Source organism: Diadema setosum, chromosome 16 (genome assembly GCF_964275005.1).
Source record: "Diadema setosum chromosome 16, eeDiaSeto1, whole genome shotgun sequence".
Taxonomy (NCBI): Eukaryota; Metazoa; Echinodermata; class Echinoidea; order Diadematoida; family Diadematidae; genus Diadema; species Diadema setosum.
In genome coordinates this window covers 7,470,103-7,493,151 of record NC_092700.1, presented here as the reverse complement: position 1 = coordinate 7,493,151, position 23,049 = coordinate 7,470,103, and the positions used below count along the sequence as shown (strand labels likewise).

The 23,049-nt window shown below is 39.2% G+C and overlaps 1 protein-coding gene across 1 annotated transcript in view; it reads right to left on the bottom strand.

The window, feature by feature from the left end:
* Positions 1 to 11,761: 11,761 nt before the first annotated feature.
* LOC140239958 (aquaporin AQPAe.a-like) overlaps positions 11,762 to 23,049 on the bottom strand; it is a 37,994-nt gene continuing 26,706 nt past the window's right edge. The window contains exons 3-5 of the mRNA XM_072319771.1: positions 14,923 to 15,142; positions 12,846 to 12,941; positions 11,762 to 12,053 (exon numbers count right to left, since the gene is read on the bottom strand). Of these exons, the coding sequence (XP_072175872.1) occupies positions 11,856 to 12,053; positions 12,846 to 12,941; positions 14,923 to 15,142 (514 nt within the window). The 3' untranslated portion in view covers positions 11,762 to 11,855. The remainder of the gene's footprint in view (positions 12,054 to 12,845; positions 12,942 to 14,922; positions 15,143 to 23,049) is intronic.

Sequence of the window (23,049 nt, the reverse complement as noted above, 5' to 3'; positions counted from 1 at the left end):
CTGTACTAGCGTCCAACAGCTTTTAATGGTTGCATATTTTCAACAAGTCACGCGTCTTCAGGGTTTCGAACAAAGCCATGAAGAAGAGGCCGGCATGACGCTTTAAAAAAAAAAAAGTGTAACTATCAAAGGCATAATTTACCATTTGCCGATAAAACAAAAACCCACCATTGGTACTTTAAAATGGTTCTAAAATGTGATTTAGGGATAGAAAAAACCACTGCAAAAATTTGAATCCGTATTATCGATGGTAAGTACATGTATTGTTAAATACACAAAATGTGAACAATATTCATATTAAAAATGTTTCCAGACTAAACCGTCTACAGTTATGGTTTATTACGAAAAATACTGGTATCTCCTTTATATTTTCGGCTTTATTGCAAAAATTTTATATGGTAGGACGTTTTGTGATACAACAGACCTACACATATGCATCAAATGTGATATCTTGTAAATCTTTTAAATCACTGCTCCCAAAGGTAAACTAGACCTTTAAAAGTTATCGGTCGCTATCGAATAATGCATTACAATGCCTTCTTTTCATCTTTAAGATATCAAATAGAGTATTTACGACAAGATTTGTTGGTGCTCGAACGAGTACCACGTGGCATTCATTGGTTTCTTTATAGGGTTTCAATGTCGTGAACTATGTATTTTCATTCTTGCACAGGAAATCTCCCTAACCCAGACAGACAGATATCTTTTTTTGAACCCGAGTTTTTACTTAGTTGTGACGAAATTTCAATTACAGCTGTACACTGCACCACACTCGCTATCGAACGTACTGTACTATACAGTAGTATGTCAATGTGAACGCACTACACAGGTATACTGCAGCCCATTCAGGAACAGATCACCACTCAAAATGACGAAACAGGACGCCGTACAGAAACGTGTTCTTGGGTTATGTCTCACCAGTTTAACATGCCAACACATAACAATTATTGACCTCGAAATGTTTTCATACACAAACTTCAAAAGTACATGGTTAAAATGAAAAGATGACCAAACCATGACCACCAAACAGAGGTAGAACAGAGGGAGAGAGAGAGAGAAAAAAAAAAAACAACGGTCACCATACTGCGACATGAAGATATCTTTAAAGTCCATGTGCGCCGCTGTTCACCCAACGACAAAAAAAAAAAAAAAAAAGAGAGAGAGAAAAAAAAAAAACAAACATCGTAAGACAATCAAGGTTGGTGACGTACATTCCAATGGCATTTTGTACCAGACGAACTAGCACAAGTGAACATAATCATAAAGAAAACATGAACAAGAATAAAACTGTAATCACTTCTCATAGCATATTTGTATTTTCTCATAATATCTGGATACAAAATTAAATACACTTATAAATGTAAGGAGTTGGGACCTTGCAAAATCACCTTGTTCGATCTATAAGAGAACTCGGTATATCTGATATCTCAACGAGGTTCAACTGTATACATAAGATATAACTTTGACTATGTATACATTGTACTAGAAAACACTGACCAGTGTAACTCGGCCATATGAGTATCATTATAGTCGAACGGACAAGAATTAGGGGAATACGGGGAGGGGGGGGGGGTGAGTACCGCTTGTCACATTATTAAGTATCAGGTAGACAAAGAATGGTAGATTCCTTGGTGTTGGGTTGTTCAAATATTCAAAACTCACTTTTCATAACAACACCGATTTCCACGGTGATTGTAAAATCAATGCATATTTTGTAATAACTCTTTTGTGTGTGTGCGCCTGTTACTTACAAGACAAACAGCACTACAAGTGTTATATTACTGTACGTCTGCGTTGACCAACGTTTCATTTCACATCATTATCTGCATAATGTAATCCATTATGATCTCTGTAAAATGACAGTGTTCATTTGACTGTGCACAGAATTGTGCATTTTGCTTGAAAACCGATCAAAGTTATGCTACACATCTATTCCTATACATACCGTAATAATAATAATAATAATAATAATAATAATAATAATAATAATAATAATAATAATAATAATAATAATAATGATAATAATAATAATAATAACAATAATAATAATAATAATAACAATAATAATAACAATAATAATAATAATAATAATAATAATAATAATAATAATAATAATAATAATAATAATAATAATGATAATAATAATAACAATAAAATGTGAACAATTATTGAGTTGGAAATAAAAAACTACATTTGTGCTTTTACGAAAACTTTTCAAACAGCAGCCTTGTTCCGCATGTCGTATTCACAGTACTTCGAAATTCTTAAATACACGCATAACATTATACCTCACACACTCAATTGCCAGAGTTCAAAAAGATAATCAAAATGAAGTTCATTTCATTGAAATTAAGTAAATGCACACGACACATCCTAAAATTACCGCGCGCTGACACCCGCATGTGGAAAGTATACATTTCGTTGAGACCAAACTTATGTCGACTAAATTTGAACAATGGATATCATTTCAACTACCTTTGTGCATTCTGGTCGCTGATATCCACATTCATATTTCCCTTCGCAACATACATTACTTAGTTTGCAAATTCTGCAATGCCAGTATTTCTCGTTGCATAGAATTTCTCTTTTTTTTTTCATGAGACAAAAAAAAAAGGCAGTAAACAAAAAATGCTCATGACTCAACTGACATTCAGCTCTTAATACTTCATTGTGACTTTTACAAGGAACCTTTTTAATCGGGTGTGTAAATGCATACAAAATAATAGCAAATAGTAAATACCAGCACAAACTACAAAGGATATACACAGTACAACCAGGAGAAAGAAAGAAACAGATAAATACATGTAGATAGATACATTTTTTCTAGAGATTGCTAAGCTTAGGGTAAGGGAAGCAGACAAACAGAAGGAAAAACGAACTGAAGAAAGACGGGGGCATTTGTACACGTTATTATCATGCATTTTGGGGCTCTAGTATCCAAGCAGCAATACAATGGAATGATTTAACACTGGAGTAGACTATAGAATGAATCTTGTGTACATGTCTTAAAGGACAAGTTCACCTTCATAGATATGTGTGTTGAGAGAATTCAGCAATATTAGCAGAGCACATCAGTGAGAGTTTGAGGAAAATCAGACAATCCGTTCAAAAGTTATGGATTTTGGAAGTTTCTGCTCACTCAGGGCGGGATGAGAAGACTACTACAGCTTGTGATGTCACATGTGTACAACAATATAAAGAAAGAATAAAGAGAATTCAACATATTTTCACTTTTCTCGCATAACAAAAGAACACTTGACTTCTCTCTTTCAGAAGGCAGGGGGAATAATATTACTCTTAACATACGTCAGTAACAAGTCGAAGAAATGTTAAGAAAAGTTAAGTTCTGTGAAATTCTCTTTTTATTTTCTTTATATCATTGTACACATATGACATCATACACCGTAGTAGTCTTCTAATTCAGCAGTGACTGCGCAGATACTTTAAAAATTCATAATTTTTGCACAGATTTTCTGATTTTTTCCCAAACTTTCACTAATGTGTTCTACTAATATTGTTGCATTCACACAATCCAAATGTATATATGAAGGTGGACTTGTCCTTTAAGTAGCGAGCAGGATGATAGCAACTTGCAAACTTCCCTCCATCATCTTTCCTCTCTTTGTTTTCTCTGAAACACAACTTTTCTTAAGATTAAAGTTGAAATGTCAATTTCCACTAAGAGACAATCCAAGTTCATTTACAACCTGTTCAATGTTGCAACTGATTGACAAATTGCCCTACATCGACGTAATGTTCAATGTTGTATTAACATTGAAATGTTTGCATATTATGCTAAGATTGTTTTATGTATTCCTGCAGGTATTTATACAAAATTACCATTGTCACGTCAGTAAATAAACTCAAATTCATTTAGATCTAAAAAAAAACAAACAAACAACAATCATCCATCTACATATGATGTAAAGCTGCAGTTTTCTGGAATGTAAGGGTACTAAACATCCCCAATACCTCTTACAAAATGCATAATGACGAATATGACTACAAACAAATTTACGTTCGGTTGGCAGGAGATAGGCAGATCTGTGCATTATATCTATTCATTATTTTAAAGACTTGTATTACCCTGGCTCTTTTCTTACATACTGTAAAATCACAAATTTCTGTGGAATTTCTAACAATAATATTACAAATCATGAACCGGCAGTTCTTCCTTATTGGGCTCAGGCAAGATTTTTATTTTATTTTATTTTTTTTTCAACTTTTAATAATGTAGGAAAATTTCATGGGAGGTTGTGATGGGCATCAAGATTGTATAACGCCTCGTGAAAAATACATTTTTGGAACAATGATCGAGACTGTATACCCCTGAGCTTTAAAGATTATTTGAAACCATCTAAAAGGAGACAGAATGGACAAGAACTACTGGAAACTACGAAACTAATCAACAATAATACATGATTAATTTTGCTGCCAAACAAGTAACCATTTGCTACAAATACCAGACTAGTTTCTGAATTACTGGTAACGACATAATGCATTTTTATAAAAACAATTCACGCATGAGCATAGCTTTATGTGGCATCTTATCCCAGTACCTCACATGAAAGCAAAATACAGGTCTCAATGATTGATATAATAAATGTTGCAGTAGATTGCCAATAAAGTCAATAGTTTTAGTTACAGTTAAAACTTTTGTTTCTGTTGCCCTTCTCACTATTCAACATATAAGACAAACTACGTGAAACTAACTTGCCCTTCCGTGATTGCGTAATCAAATAATAGATAAGTTTTGTGCATACCCATTACTGGTCCCAAACGGGAACCCTACCTTCACGTATAGGATGACGATGGGACTCCACAGAGCTTTTGTATACATACACACACATACATACACACACACACACACACACACACACGCACACACACACACACACACAACACACACACACATACACTTCAGTGTAGACAGGACACATTTGACACATATTGGTCCTGTGGTATATATATCTTCTATATAAAGTCATATCTTACTGAAGGAAAACTACCGTGAACTTTTAAAAAGACAGTGATGCGTCCATGATTGAAATCATTTACAGACGATTCTAGCCACATGACCAATTCCTTAAAAATCAGTGCGCTGACTTTGTCATATTAAAGCTTTGGGTTTGAAGTAAAAACTGAAATCACAACATCCCTGAAATTGAAGGAACAATGGGCAATGTTAAAAAAAAAGAATATTTATATCAATAATACCTATTTTCAAGCAGTGCACTGGTACAATGTATCTGAAAACTCATCAAACATATTACAATGGATTTCTATTCATTTATACCGCAGTGTGTGTAGCATCAGTGACAGCTGCATAGGAAATGCATGTACTAAGAGTCTATAATCATTATGAACAAACATACCAACAGGCAGTTTGTGTTAGGAAAATATATATCCTCAGATATAAAAGAGAAATCAAAATGAAACTTAAAGCAAACCCAGGGATAATACTTGAATTGAGGAGATAATTAACCAGAATATGAGAGAAGTAGAATGGAACATAAGAGAGCTGTATAACCAACACTGCGCATTTTGCATCTTTGGAAAGTCTTAAAAACACATGGCTAAACAGAAAGCAGAAAAAGAGGGGGGGGGGAGAGATGGCGTCATGGCGAGAGAGAGTAGAGATAGGGAGGATGGAGAAGGGAAGAGAAAGAAGAGTAAAACAGACTGAGGAATAAAAGAAAAGTATACAAGACACAAGGTTTGTTCATGCCTGCATCAAGAATAACAGATTTCTAAAAGTTGATCATTGCAATGTGATGTGTGTGGTCACACAAACATGGAAACCCACCAACACTTGCAATTAGTGATGCAAAAGCAGTCTCTTTTTTTTTTCTTTTTTCTAAAAGGGATGATATACTATTGGTCGAGATGAGGATTGAGCTTCACACTTTTTGCAAGATACTATTAAGAAACCACGTTTGAAATGTTACAGAGCATACAATTCTAAGAGGAATTCTAAGTTGATTTGATGAAAATTGGTTTTGAAATGGCTGAGATATCAGAAAACAAAGTGGGTCCCACCTTTTATCAGGATCCCATTGTTTTGGATATCTCAGTCATTTCAAAACTAATTTTCATCAAATAAACTTTGAATCCCTTTTAGAATAACATGCTCTTTCATATTTCATATGAGGTTTTTCATATCTCACAAAAACAGTTGGAAACCTGAAGCCCCTTCTCAACCAAAACTATACCATCCCTTTTACTAATCCCTTGCGACAATATAAAATGCACGCTGTGAGCATGAGGGGCACATGAATTCACCTCAGTAAACCTATTACAGCAGATTGATCCTAAAATATATATATATATATAGTATATTTTTGAAACAAAATAGTAAGAAATCCAGGGATATCAAGCAAGTGTATAATGCATGCAAATTGGAGGCTCTTGGTATAGATATCAGTTCAAGAAATTACCATACATGTATAGCTAATACAAACATTGAAATATAAAAAGTATGGTTCACAACCCACACCATATGATACAAGTCAAACACCTGCTGCATGCAACGGGTACTGAAATAAAAACCTTTATACAAAGACTGGGAACAGAAATGTCAGTTCTATACGTAGTAGGCCTACCCACAGTTCATTAATGAATCAACCCATGTACTCGTATCATGAAATTCTGGTTTATTTTTAACACATGATTAATAACAAGCTAGATCCTTTAGATATTGGTATGTACACAGTCAATAAATAGTGCATATACAGTTTAAAATACTGCCAGTATATAGTACCTTCAAAACATGTTCACACTGTTGTAAAACCCAACCTGGTCATGTCAGATCATTTCAGTCAATTTCCACCAGCTGCCCAAGTGAGCATACATCACGAGTCACTATCACAATGTCGTCATATAAAAGTTATGTGCTGTGAAGATTCAATAACTTGCACAACCTTAACTTTCTCAAAATTGTGTTTCTTCCTTCATACTTGTAGCTGGATGTAAAGTGAATATTGTGATCATATGCAAAGCAAAGCCATTATATATTTAATGCATGATCCAAATATTGATTTATTGGACAGAAAGGTACATCTTATCATTAAATACTGTGAACTGAGTCTATTGGTCTGTTTGTGTGCTACCATGTACTTATCCATGAGCTATTTCCCATTTTCTTTTTATTTTTCCATAGAGCTGCACAGTATAAGTCAAATCAAATGACCTCAATCCACTTGCTATGTACACCTCTTAATGTTAGCTTCAAACAGACCAATCGTGCATGCTGCTTGCAAGATATGATTGATGACGATGATGCATTCTCAACAATGGCATTAGAGCTTGTAGTACCATTATGAATGTCATGCTACATTTTAATACACCGTGTTCCGGGTGGCTATGGCAATCACATTTAAGGCCACCATGGACAACACGACTGCCATGGATACCATGACAGATACTCAAAACCATAAAAATTTGGCCACAAGAAACCTAGTAGGCCGTAATAAAATGGTGTGAATGCAAACGAACATAAATGCAACAAGCTGTAACAAAATTCGGGGGCGGTCCGTAGTGGGATGTGACCGGAAGAATGTGTAGTCTAACCTGACCACACGCTGTGAAAATGGCATCTGATATTGCATCTTCACGGGAGCGAATGCTGGAAGGGTAAGGCTAGAATAGGAAGAAATAAAAAGGGAGAATGTCCTATCTACCCATGGTGCACTAGGTTTCGGGCAAATGAAGCTGCTGTGGCCATTGGGTGCTGACAGGGTTCATACTCTCTCTCATGAATTGAATTCCATGACTTTCCATGACCTTTTTAGCCAGAATTCCATGACCTTTCCATGACTTTTATACAATTTTTTTTTTTTTTTTTTTTAACATATTAGACTGAAAATTTGATCTCAAATCAAAGCAAAGCGAAGGGGGTAACTACACATCTCACACAAACAACAGACAAACTTAAACTTTTATAATTTTTGCAATTCCATGACTTTCCATGACCTTTTGATGAAAATATCAGTGTTTCATGACTTTCAAGGCCTGGAAAAAGACTTAGCCAAATTCCATGACTTTCCAGGTTTTCCATGACCCGTATGAACCCTGGTGCATTTGTAAATGTAGCATGACATCTCGAGAACTGGTAGCAACCTTGCAACCTCCAACAAACAAATGGACTTTGGATATGAATGCTCCCTGTCCTACAAATTCTTGCTACTGTATTGCACAAAGCAACTCCAACATCAAATCAATAAAACATGCATCATGCAGGAAGATTAAATACATACTGTAACAAAATGATCAAATATTTCATGATTATGTGTATCATGCCAAATTTGAGCAAATACGCACCTGAACTCTATCAGCCTGATTTCCATTAGTGAAATTTCATAATTTTTTGCTTTTAATATTTTCATGACTTTCAGGGTTTTGTGGATTATTCTGATTAAGTACAATGTATACGTATGATATTAGACAAAAACTAGTCTACTGAACAGTGAAGTTTAATACTCTACTACTGTGATACACTACATGTCAATTTGATAAATGAATATCAGCCTTCAAAATTAAGTTATTCTTGAATTGTAAGTTATTTTGGGTTAGAATGATGCACTTTGATCTCAACAATTCCAATCTCCCCTTCACATTTTGTGTGAAAGGTAAAAATGGTTTAAACTACCTCCGGAATGAAAGGATCATAATTGTACATGAGGTTAAGAAAAAAATGGTCTAAAATAGATTTGGTAAGAAAGGAGGACAACAGCTACAGATCATCAATGGCAATCCACATTCAAACAGATTCTTCCAGAGATATCGAACAAAAAAACAAACAAAAAACACATCATGTAATAATTCAGCCATGGACTCAGAATAACACACACACACTAACACAGCTTCTCCTTGCAAAATAACTGAGCATAATTATGTACTCATATCCTGTGTGTAAAATATCCTGTTGTCTTTTTTGTTGCATATTTGTGTTTCTTTTCAGAATATCTGCCACTCTTCATATACAAGATCCATCATGAGACATCACACACATTAACTGTCCTGTCTGGTGCCATCTTCAAAAGGTAGGCGACAGAACCTGGGCTCCGTTTCATGAAGTCATCACATTTTAAGTCTTTACATAAATCTCAATACTGCTAAAGACGCTCATACCATATGTAGCTATATGAGACTTTCAAATCCATTTCATAAAGTCTCTCATAAGTGTGTCTTATGAGCGAAAAGTCTCTCGTAAGACTTTCATGAAACAGAACCCTGGTGCTCGTGGTACCAGCTCACCATGTACTGCAGGTGAGAGCATCATAATTCAGCTTGTAATCCAACAATGCAAGAAGTGATGACGTTCTAAAGTTGATCATCTCCTATGACAAATCTGCCTGTGCCGACTTGCAACACAGAGGAAGAAATTTACACTTGCCACCATCATGAATAAATATCATATATTCAACAACCCTGGCTTTAGCAGGTTTCGTTGACCCCCTAGGAAGAACTGTGCTGGAAGAAGTAACATGAGAGAGGAATGTACATTCTGGAGCAGCTAAAATGGAAGTACATCGGCTAACGTAGAGTATGTGTATGCATTCATAAAAATACCTTCTACGGGAGTTGGAATGTTACATTTTTGGAACAATGAGAGTGACAATGAATTTGGTCATATTCAAAGAGTAAATCTGGTGTGATTTCAAGAAAATGTACAGTAAGATGGAATGCTGCATTTTTGAAACAATGACAATTAATTTGGTCATACTTGACTACAACCTAAATTTGGTTTGATGACCAGAGGACCAGAGGTTGAAGTTTATATTCCCGACAACTCCAAGGGTGAAACAGGTTGAAAGTTACATCTATGCAAGATATGGAGATTCCACTAGTCTTCCATAATTCATCAGTAACAGATGTTTATAAAAACAAGCAAACAAAAAGATGAATAATACAGGATTGAGTACATATTCTTCTTTTTTAAAGAAATAGGAATGCTATCATCAAAGAAAACAGCTGACATACTTGCAAAAAACTGCAAACAATTTTCCCTCGGCTCAATAACTTTGTACCTCTTTGCCCTTTAGAAATACCATGAGAGTCTGAGTCTCATACTATTAGTTTGTATAGGGAGGTTTCCACCTTAATACCACAAATTACAAGAATGCAGCTACCATGACATTAACTTGCTGCAAGAAATATGTGTGACGTGAAACTTTGGTGATCTGGAGCTGATGCCTTTTTCATGGCACAAACCTTTTGGGATTGTCTCTGACATCTGACTGTGTAGACAAAAATGTTTGCGTGCATTTTACTTTCTCTAATCTTGGCTCCTAAAAAGATTTGCATAAAGTTTTATGCACGCAAAAATTTCCTGAGTTACTGTATAAATCTCCCAGCTGATTGGTCCCTGCCCCACTGTCGCTATGGTAACTGCAGCTGTAGTGAGTTGCATCAGTTGCATTTTATTGTCATAAAACTCCAGTGGTCCCAGGTGATTCGACCATTGCCTAATTGCTACCATGGTAACAGCAACCATGGGATATTCCATTGGTTGTAAAAGGCTCTATGATCTACTGCTTCAGTACAAGCCCACAGCAATGGTTGAACATGACAGTTTGCAGCATTGGTCCAATGTCCCAGGGCCACTAAAAATTTATGTCAAGCCACCGACCTTCCAGAAAGGTTATCTTTGGGTGGCATCATTGGGGAACTACTATTGAAAGTGGATTTTTGTTTTATGTGACCTTTATTTCAGGCCACTTTATATATATATACAGTCAACCTCGCCTAAAGTCGACATAATCGGGACTGAGCAAAACACGTTGACTTACGCGAAAGTCGACTTACGCGTAAGCCGACATTTTGTCGACTTATAAATGAAATTAATTTGCGTATATAATTTTTTTTCTCCTTTTTTTTGGGGGGGGGGGGGTTAGCTTTCAAAATTTTATGGACGGGGGAAAGAGGTTAGCATCAAGCGCTGCCATAGCTAGCATAATAGAAAAAAAAAAGAAAAAGAATAATTCACATAAAATACCTTACAAACAGTTTTGATGAATAAATGGGTAAAACAGAAGGAGAACCAGCCTTCCTTTTAGCTAAAGATGCTTTCAAAGCCTGTGTCATCCACATAATTCAATACATCATACACTGAAATTGATACATCGATCTTAGCAACTGCATCTACCAAAAAGGGGATGCATAACAGCAGGAAGTTACACATGGCTTCGATTTGACACTTCTTTAAAAACATTCATTTCTCCTGCATGTTTATCAGCTCCTCTTAATCCTTTTTCTACAGACCATGAGCTGTACAGATCCATCAAAATTCCTTCCTTTCATCCAACGAGGAGCTTCGCTTTTGTCCCTTGCAGCAAACAAGGGCATGCATCCAACATGTCTCGCTGGGTACGTAGTCTTCTACTCAGACTCATCCTGAGCCGCCCATGTCCTACAAACAGCGTGGCAGTATTGCATTGTCGGCAGTGAGAGAGCTTCGGGGGCAGGAAACGGGATGTGTGTTCCTCTCCTCCAGCGATGACGTGCAGGAAGCCGTGCCTACGACCCCTGACCCCTACAAAATTTTGGCAAATGTGCTAGGAAGTCCTCCACCTCAGGAACTGCCGTAGCTCAAACATCCTTCTGGGTGGAAGAAAGTTTACTCTGGTAAAGCTGGAAGAAGAGTCATTCAGCAATGTTTGGCATCCATCTTTTCAATAATCGTTTGAATCCACCACATTCTGTCTTTCGCATCAATTTAACTCTCTAAACATTATTTCAGAATTAATCTTGATTTGTTTCAGTATTTTGTGTATTCTCATTGCCAGCAGGAGTGTCATCCCGTTTCCACGGAGATCGGCTCTTCAGTAGGCGGGGTATCCGTTGTCCCTGGAGGACTAAAGATCGCGCGTATCTTTGGTCCTTCCCAGCGGCGAACTGATACTCTGTAGCGCCACCATATTCTCCTCCTCCGAATCTATCGTCGAGCAGCGGTCATTTTGGGCCAACTCCGCAGTGGCCATCGCCGTGGCGAAGATGTACTTGTAGATGAGGGCAGAGACGACCGCTCCCAACACTGGTCCGGCCAGATAAACCTGCATGAGAGCACCAGAAGGCGGGTGGATGAATACATACAAAGTAGGATGCTTCACAACATAGGCATGTATAGCTCTTGATGGAAATTGTCAAGTGTAAAATTCTTCACCATAAACTAGTCATACAATTGTAAGATCCCAATAATATGATTGGCTGAGAGCTACCAAGTTTACCAGCCTTTTTATTTTGCCTAATTTATTTTTCACCGAGCATTTAGAATACTAATGACCGGTACTAACAACTGCAAGTCTATGCTCAGTTCAATCACCAGACATGAGTGTATTACACATTTGTAAATGCAATCATTCGTGTGAGAGGTTCAATTAGCATGTAGCTGGTGCTGTGGCCTGGGAACCTTGCGAAAATGGCTGTTGCTGAACTTAAATCCTTAAACTTCCAGGATCTAGAAACACTATCGACCACTAGTTAGTGTTGATTAAAACAAGCAACTCAAGCTAAGTTTCATTGTCTACTGCATTTTGGGTCCATAGAACAATGCAGGCACTCAAGATCAATTATTGTATTTTACTCTTTTTTTTTTTGTTAGTAATCAGATGACAATGATCATGATTTCATAAAACAAATAATGCACATTATTTGATCTGGCAATATGATATCCTATCACCCTTACAAAAAATAACAAAATGAATAAGTAAATGACACATATAAGTACATGAATGCATAAAGCACAAAAGCAAGTAAATAAATAAGCAAATAACTAACTGACTAATTAAATAAATATAAATAAACAAACAAATAAATACATGATACCTGTCTAATCATCTGCCTACCTCTAGTAAAATAAGCCATGGGTTCTCCTCCTTGTTGAGAATAACTGCCGCTGCCAGGGACCTGGCTGGATTCATGCTGGCCTTGGTGAAGGCATACTGCAGGGGAAAATAAAATAAATATAAAATAATTAAATGAAATGATGCCAAAACAGAGATCACTACCATATAGTTGAATGATAATCAGCTCCTTTTAGATGAAGAACTTCCAGGAATGTTTGGAATTGCCCTGGAGAGGAACCTTACATTTCCACACAAGTGTAAGGTAGGTGCAAACCACTAAAACCACCGATGCAGTATGAGGAGGACAGCTTGTGTATATTAAAGGGAAGTGATTGGCAGATATTATGATTCTTTGATTGATATTTAAATTGAATTGATCTTCTTTCCCTACCCATTGCAGTACATTTAAAAAATCAAGACTGACGCATGCTTGCTAGAATACATGTAGCATTGCTCATCATTAATTATGTGCGTTGGAATGAAAGCGTATTGTCCGAGGAATTAGGGTGCAGATCCCAGGGCGGCGAGTTGGCTCAGTCGGTAGCGCGTCTGCCTCACGATCCTAAGGCCCGCGTTCGAACGCGAGTCTGGACTGAGCAATTAATGATGTGTGTAATCATACCATCCCCTCCAGCAAGAGGTAAAACACTCTGTCCCTCAGATAGGACATAAAATGGAGGTCCTGTGTGGGAGAGGGTCACAACTCATGAACGTAAAAGATCCCGCTTCATTCATTCATTGCAAAGAGCAGTGTGTTTAACCCAGTGAAGTGGTCCTGCCTCACATCCAACTGGACCCCATGGAAGACCAGCTTTGTATAGCTGAATATGCCATCTTCTCAGATGGAAAAATGAACAAACAACAAACTAGGAGGCAGGTGGAAAGAAGTTTGTAGCCACTCGGTATCTCTTCCAAATTCGTTCACTTGGAAGATGCTGTAATTGTGGGAGCATAGTCCATTGCCCTGCAGGGATTCCCCCCCCCCCCCCAAAAAAAAAAAAATAAAAAAAAATAATAATTCTGAGAATGGCCAACCCTTACAAATGAAATAGTCTCCCTACGATGTACAGTCCCTTTAAAGACAGAGGGAAGTGCAGTAGAATTACGCTCTGCAGTTCCTGGGGATGATATACACATTCACTTCCTTGACTGCTCGAAATTACCTTCCACAGGAACAATGAATTTTCTATGACAGTATCACGTTTCAAGCCACACAAAAAAACGACAACAAAAGAAGAGGAAAGTCTCTCAAAGGGGACTACCATACCAAGGAAGACTATTAGGCCCGAATTCACAAAAGTGGTACAATTCAAACCATGGTTTAAACCATGGACAATTTGCATATAAAGCGCCAATTGTGATATGGCTTATTTCATTATGAAATCAGTCATTTCGTCGACAAAATGACTGATTTCGAAATAGGCCATGTGACACTTAGCGCTCCATACAAATTGTCCATGGTTTAAGCCATGGTTTCGTTTGTACCGCCTTTGTGAATTCGGGCTCTAATGTCATATGATTTCAGGGTTAGTGCTCTATCCACAAGCCGTGGGGGGGTCTCGCCCATAGTTTAGTAGACAGGATAATCAAAGAACTTGTAGATAAGAGTGACCTCTCCATGAAGTCAGCCCCCCATCCCAGCGTTTCCCTCTAGATCTGCTTCTGGGTCAGCATAAACATGTATTACATGTGCGTGGATGGAGTCGAAACGCATTTAATACACCCTCAGTAGTTCTGGGGTCATTGCGAAATTTCCGGTTCTGTGGTTTTATTATCGAGTGAGACTTGCTCATAGTTGTATGAGGGCTGGAGCTTATCCTAGAGGATAGCTACCTTTGAGGATAAGCTTTGTCGTGTGAACGCATGTTGTAGTTTAAGGGGCAAGAGCTTATCCTCGAAGATAGCTATCCTTCAGGTTAAGGATCACCGTCTGAACGTAACTATGAATATTCATTTGACCATGAGTGATGTTGACAGTATCATAAATCAACACAAGTCAACATGCATATTGCATAGTTCCTGCTATTAGCTGTTGCCCTCAATGACAAGTGCACAATACTAATCTTGTTCCACTCACCCCCCACATCGTGTTCATGCTGAACGCGACGCCGAGAATCAGCGATCGGCAGCAGGGCCAGGAGTAGACCCCACCCTGCGTCCTCAGTTCCCACGATGACAGGACCACATAGACGAAGATGAAGGTGAGGATGAGCTCGATGCCGAAGGCTTGATGGGAGGTAATCTGCTCCGAAGGTTCTGTAGCACCAAGGCTCTCCTGGAGAGTGTCTGGAATAATCCTGTAAAACAAGAAAGAAAGGACATTAGATAGATTAGGGCACGACTTTGGTATGTGCAACAGATTGTCTAATGTTTCAATATTTCCATTCATCAGTATCTAGGATTACTAGTGAACATTCAAGCAAAAAAAAGAAAGAAAAGAAAATATGATGTGTACTATAAGACAGAAGGCATAAAACAGGTACTTCATATAATTATAAAGAGCTTACAACCTTTGATAGAGAAGAACTATTCAAAATAATGATATTTATCTCATCACATGCTGTTGCACATTTATTTGAAACCATAGAAAAAAAAAAGTTATTCATCTTACGAATGCATATCAATGTGAATTTTTATGCATCACTCTGCAGTACAAAGGCGTTTTCACATCAGCCTGATGTTTCGAAATACAGGTAGTACGCTATTTTCTGACTTGGGAAATAAACCCGATCACGAAATAGCGCACTATTTGATAATGTGAATACTAATTAGCGTGCTAATTTTATCGCTCTGATCGAGAAAATTTCTTGAGTCCAACTCAGGAAATTTCCGAAATAGCGGGATAATTTGCAAACTAGTGCGCTATTTGATAAAGTGACATCGCCTCAAGAAATTAGCGCGATGCATCCATCATGCCTAGCGAGTGTAATGGCGATCACGCAGGTAATTTTTTTCAAAGCTGCGCTCTCCTGGTATACCCGACACTGTTTGTGCATGCTCAGCTGTCGAATTAGCTCAAACAAAATTTGGGCTAATCCTCTTTGGGCTGATGTGAATAGGAAATGAAATAATGTGCTAATTTGCGATCCCGAAAAATATCTTGAGCTTGGATTTTTATCGGGCTGATGTGAAAACGCCTATTATATGTGACTGCCAATTTAACCAATGTACACATTACCCAAAATCACAGCAGCAGCGAATTGTTGCAGAACAATAGGTACAATGTATACATACTGGTCAGCCAATGTTGACACAGTATCTTACACAGCCGAAGGCACAATTCTCTTTTACAGTACCAATTGGTACCTACAGTGCACAAGTTGTACCGGATACATTCCTTCCTTGATAATGAGCTTTAGATCTGTGACACGAACATTTAGACGGCGCTAAATAGGCCCCCAAAAATAAATAAAATAAAAATAGTGTTCTGGGCCCCGTTGCAAGAAAGTTGCAATCAACTGCAAATAATTGCTAATTTTGAAACAACCATTCTGATTGGCTCAGGGTCTGCCCTATTGAGAAGACATGCATGCAACAATGATTTTGATTGGCCAGTGACAATCAGTTGCAAGTTGCGTTTAAACGCAAAGTTTCTAGCAACGGGGCCCTGTACATGCATGCACGAGACAGCTGTTTGTCCAACATGGGAGACACAGATCTAAAGCTTGTAATGTTACATAAAGACCAGATTATCTGAATAAAACCACTGTTCCCTACACTATGTACATAATATGATCAAGGTGAGAAAATGCTAATTGAATGAAACTGAATAGAAAATCCTGTGTAGGTAGTGGCATGAAAGCTAAAGAAGACATACAATATACTCGGCACAGCTGTTACCAAGGCATGAATGCACATATTATGTAGTGTCATGTGCAAAGTCAGTCAGGGAGAACAATGATACCACCAGGTGTAGGCTTTCTATAGAACACTGATCATCACTCAAATACTTTGAGAATGACACTACTCTTAAAATAAACTAGCAAAACTTTGATTGATGGTAGAGTGCATTTAAGGACACATTGTCTTTAGAATTTATGCTGAATCAGCAACTTTCATTATTATTAATTTTTTTTTTTTAAATAAACAAACTTTTCCATTAACATGAAGACAAGTATTATGGACTTTACAATGGACTTGATAAACACACTATATTGTAATTCAAATTCTCAAGTACAGGTGGCATCAATCAATACTGGTCTGTATGCACACCTGTTGCCTGTAGAGAACAAAGGTTGTCCCTGGCAACAAGAAAGCATGCTTATGGATTGCCTGCCTTGAAATCACCTAATGCACAAAAACTGGACTTCATGTGTTTAAAGGAATCGTACAGTTTTGGTTGAGACCTAATTTCAGGTTTCTAACATTTTTTTTTTTTTTTTTGGGGGGGGGGGGTGAGATAATGAGAAACCTCTTATGAAATATGAAAAAACATGTAATTCTACACGTATGAGGTATTCAACATTTATTTGATGAAAATTGGTTTTGAAATGGCTGAGATATCCAAAAAAGAGCGATTCTAATAAAGTGTGGGACCCACACTTTATTACGATTGCTTGGTTTTACTTGTTTTTGATTTTTCAGTCATTCCAAACTAGATTTTCATCAAATAAACTTTGAATTCCTCTTAAAATGGTATGCTCTGTACTATATCATAAGTATTTTCTTGGTATCTTGCAAAAAGTGAAAAGCCCAATTCTCATCTCCACCAATACTGTACCATCCCTTTAAATATATCAATTTACAAGTTTTTGGCATGACTCAATGGCTCTGGTCACACAGGCAAAGATCAAGAAGTTTAAGATCACGATCTAAAAGATCTCGAAGTTTTGCCAGTGTTACCGTAAACTTCCTGCGAAATTGCTTTTGGGCAGTATGAATGCAAGCAACCGAAACTTCACAGAATTTGTCACAAGACCAGTCTACCACATGTTTGCAGCATCCATCGATAGTGGGTCTTCATCAACTCGAGCTTGAAGAATAGCACACTTATGGGGGATCACAGAAATAAGCCTGAAGTCAGCTGAAATGCGCAATCGCATCTTCACCAGCTCGAGCTGCAGGCACGGTTGGGTTTTAGCTTGATGCTGGCGCATGCACACTTGAACGAACGGTACCGGCGCGAACACACTCCGACCAGAATGCCTACATGTACGTTCCTGCATGGTGCACAACGCATGCCGTGCCGATGTTTAAGCTTGAGCTGATGAAGATGCGTTAAGATTGGCGCGCTATTTTGCAAATTAGCTGACTATTCTGTAAATAAGTCCAAGATTTCGGTGGTTTATTGTCCAATCGGAATAGCACGCTATTTCGGTCTTCATTGCAAAATTAACGGGCTATTTTCCGATTGGGCTGATTCTTTGGATCAGAAATAGTGGGCTATTCTTCAAGCTCGAGCTGATGAAGACCCACCTACTGGATATCTTGAGGGCGGTGCCTCATTGAGTATATTTGCATAATTATTATGTCACAATCATTAGCCGTCAGACAGTGTGCTCTTTCTTCTTTCTTGCTGTGACGGAGAACCGTGATATGCCTTGGTGAAACCAGGGTGGGGTGGAATAAAAGTGTCCATTCGGGACATGAGAGTTGGAGTTGGCAAACATGGCGTGAACAGTCGCAGTCATTCGGTGCTGATCCAAGAATGTTTTGTCGGTGTATGACAGTTGTTATGTCGGTGCTGACGGGTGTTCTGTTGGTGCATGACATGTGGGGAACATGTCCGGGAAATGAACATACAAACAAACCATCTTTTGGTAGTATTTCGGTGTTTGGTACATCGTTGTAAGTGTTGATGCCCGATGGAAGCATGTGTTGTAGTGTTCGCACTCATGTGAGATGTGTACACGGGTAGCGAACGTAACAGTGTCGTTCGTTCGTAGCAGTATTGTATACTGCGTGACATTGCACGGTATGTGTAATGGGGCTGCGTTAGCAGTGGTTGTGAATGGAAGTGCGATTCGCGAAGCGATGCGATGAGTATGTTTTGCGCACTTGTACTGGTCTTCTCGCTAGCTGAATACCAGGGTTGCAGCATTGATTGCTGGAAAGGAAGGGTACGTATTTCCTTTTCCCTTATGTCATTCTATCAGATTAGTGTGTCACTTTCTGGTTATTTGGATTAGCATCGTTAGATGTGGCTTTACGAGGAAATTGGCCTCGAGATATACGAGTGTTTGTCCGGTCTGAATTGCTTAGACTATTCTCGTAGTTCGGTACGCAGTGGAGTGTACTGTAGGAAGTTGCGTTAGCGACGTAGTCTTGAAATCTAGTCGGAAAGCTAGATGTGAATAATCATGGCAGCCAAGTTCGATGCTGCAGAGTTTGTGAAAGACGTCACTCTTGGTAGATTGAGAGGGTTAGTGAAAGCCCAATTGATTGAGGTTGCAACTCATGTAGATGCTGATATCAGAGAGTGTAGTCGAAAGAAAGAAATCTTTGCAGTTCTGGTGAAGAAGCTTGAACTGGGTGGTGTAGAATATGAACACACAGACCAGAGTGAGAGTACAGATGAGATTGAGAGTGCTGGTAGAAAAACTGCTCCACGTACTACTACTATTACTAGACCTAGTGAGATGAGGGTAGATTCCACACAACTAGAACTGGCAAGATTGGAGTTAGAAAAAGAAAAAATGAAGGCAGAAAATCTGAGACTTGAACAAGAGTTAATGCAACGTCAAATTGAGTTGACCCAGGCCCAGGCCAGTAGCGTCCCAGGGGATAGGCCTAATGTTACTATGTCGAGACCAAAGACGCCTGACATTGCAAAAATGGCAAACACAGTCCCCCGCTTCGATGAAGAGGATGTAGACTCTTTCTTTTTCTCCTTTGAGAGAATAGCCAGGAATTTGGAGTGGGAGAAGACATATTGGTCCATGATAGTACAACAAAAGCTCACAGGCAAGGCACATTCAGTAGTGTCTGCTCTCTCTGATGAAGAGTCAAATGACTATGACACAGTTAAGGAAGCAGTCCTTCTTGCCTATCAGTTAGTCCCAGAAGCCTACAGGCAAAAGTTTCGAGGATATAGGAGAGGTTCGAGACAGACCTACGTAGAGTTTCAGAGAGAAAAAGAAATTATGTTTGATCGATGGGTTCGATCAATGAAAGTAGATCTCACTTATGACAATTTGAGAGAGATAGTGTTGATGGAGGAGTTCAAGAAATCGACACCTCCAGATTTGAGAACATATTTGGAAGATCGAAGAGTGCATGATGTAAAGAGTGCAGCAGTCACCGCTGACCAGTATGAGTTGACACATAAAGTGAAAACAAAAAGTCCTGAGGGAAAGAGGAAGTTTGATCAGTCGAGAAATCCTGACACTCAAAAGTGGCACGGTAGTCATAGGGATAAAGTAAAGACTGAATCACAGAAAGAGCGACCAAAATCGCCACGGCCTCAATACAAAGAAGTGAGATGCTTTTTCTGTGGGAAAACAGGTCACATCAAGTCTGAATGTAGGCGATTGCTGGAACAAAATGAAGCAAAAGAAAAACAAAAGCAAAGAGCAACACATGGTTTAGTCCATGCAGACACACGTACACAGAACAGTACAGATGCTGAAACAAAAGAGAAACCGAACCAGACAGCCACCAATGGCTTTGTTAAGTCAAGTGTAAGTGATGAACAGCGTCATCCAAATGTGAAAAGCAGTGTCTCAAAAATGACAAATACATGTTCAAGTGGTCGTGTGGATGAAAAGTACAAGGACTTCATTTCCAAGGGTGCAGTTACCATTGCTGAATGTAGAGTACCGGTTGTCATCCTTCGTGATACTGGAGCTACACAGTCCCTCATGGTAGGAGATGTGAAGAGTATGCCCATAGACTGTAACACGGGTAGGAAAGTATTGATACATGATGTCAATGGAGGAACTCGGGCGGTCCCTCTTTTCCGAGTGAATTTGGATAGTGGACTGATTTCAGGGGAAGTGATTGTGGGAATTGTTCCATTTCTCCCTATGGATGGAGTTTCCTTTTTGCTTGGTAATGACCTTGCAGGAGGTCGAGTGAGTGTCCTTCCGGTTGTTTCTGAAGTCCCGGTGTACGAGCAGGAAACTGAAAAACTTGTCGATGAATTTCCAGAAGTATTTCCAACATGTGCTATCGCCAGGTTTCGAGCAAGTGAAGCAGAGCGTGAGAGAAAGGAGTCTGAAAGTGAAATTTCTCTTGGTGACACATTCTTTGGAAAAGTGACTAGTGAAGATGAAAGAGAACAAAGTTGGGAGGAAGGTGTGTTCAGTCAGCCAGCTTTAATCAAAGCACAGATGGAAGATGAGGAGTTGTTGAAGTTGAGAGAGGGTGCATTGACTGTAGATGAGGCGAAGGGAGTGCCAGAATGTTTCTATGTAAAGTCTGGTGTTTTGATGAGGAAATGGCGTCCTCCAGATCGTCCCGCAGATGAGGACTGGACGGTTGTCGACCAGATAGTTGTTCCTCCGCCGTATCGAAATGAAATTCTACGTCTTGCACATGAAATTCCAATGGCCGGACACATGGGTGTCAAGAAGACTTTGTGTAGAATTAGAACTCATTTCTTCTGGCCCAAGATGAGAAAGGATGTGTCTGAATTTTGTCGAACGTGTCATGAATGTCAAGTGGTAGGAAAACCACAACATGCCATTAGATCTGCGCCGTTGATTCCTATTCCGGCTGTTGAGGAGTTATTTAGCCGTGTGATGGTAGAAGACAAAGGTGCAGTTGTGAGTGAGAGTGTCGTACACAGTGCTGAGAAAAGTGCAGAAGAGTTTGAACATGATGCTCCAGATTCTCAGAGTGTGAGTTTCAAGTCAGGAATGATTCCGCGAGTAGAGAACTCAAAGGCACTAGCAAATCCAGAGTTACTGCTCAGTCATATGTCAGATTCGGAGAGGCAAGATGTTGTCGACATCTTCCAGGAATTTCCGGAGGTTTGCAGTGATAAATTGGGCTGTGCGAAAGACACTGTTCATACGGTAGATGTTGGTGACAATGCTCCCATAAAGCAGCATCCATATCGGATTCATCCTGCTAAGAGAGAACAGGTGGATAGGGAGGTAGATTTCATGCTTGCAAATGGAATCATAGAGCCCAGTAACTCAAACTGGAGTTCCCCAGTAGTGCTAGTCCCAAAGGCAGACGGAACGTCCAGGTTTTGTATCGATTACAGGAAGGTCAATACCATAACCAAGACTGATTCGTTTCCGCTTCCTTTGATTGAGGAATGTATTGATCGGGTAGGAAGTGCTGAGTATGTCAGCAAATTGGATTTGATGAAAGGATATTGGCAGGTGCCATTAGACAAAGATGCAAGAGAGATCTCGGCGTTTGTCACACCCTCCGGGTTATACCAGTGTCGTGTCATGCCCTTCGGGATGAAAAATTCCCCCACAACTTTTCAACGGATGATGAATCGAGTTATTGCTGGTCATGATAACTGTGTTGTCTATATAGACGATGTGTTGGTTTTCAGCAATACTTTGGAGGAGCATGTTGCTCATCTTCGAGAGCTGTTCCAGAGGTTGTCACATGCAGGACTCGTGGTGAATCTGGCCAAATGCGAGTTTGGAAAAGCTTGTGTGACCTATCTAGGTCACAAGGTAGGCCGAGGTAGCGTCGCACCACGAGATGCCAAGGTCCGAGCCATCGTGGACTTCCCAGTGCCATCATCGAAACGGGAGCTTCAGCGCTTTTTGGGAATGTGCGGATTCTACCGGAGATTCGTCCCCAACTTCAGTCACCTGGTGGTGCCCTTGACGGACCTGTTGAAAAAGGGTACAACGTTCCAGTGGTCGGCGAGCTGCCAGGATGCGGTCCAGAAGCTGAAGGCCGTCCTCATGAACGATTCCGTGCTCATCGCACCAAACTTCGAGAGGAGCTTCCAGCTAGCTACGGATGCTAGTGACCGAGGAGTAGGAGCCGTACTACTTCAGGATGACGACAACGGACACAGCAAACCCGTGTGTTTCTTCTCCAAAAAACTGAATCGCCATCAGCAAAAGTATTCGACTGTGGAGAAGGAATGCCTCAGTGTCGTTTTAGCCGTGCAACATTTCGAAGCGTATTTGGACGGTGGAAGAGACATCGTGGTGTACACTGACCATAACCCATTGACATTCTTAGAACGCTTCAAGCACAAAAATCAGCGTCTCTTCCGTTGGAGTTTGATTCTCCAACCGTACCCACTGAGAATTGTGCACATAGCAGGAAAAGACAACAAATT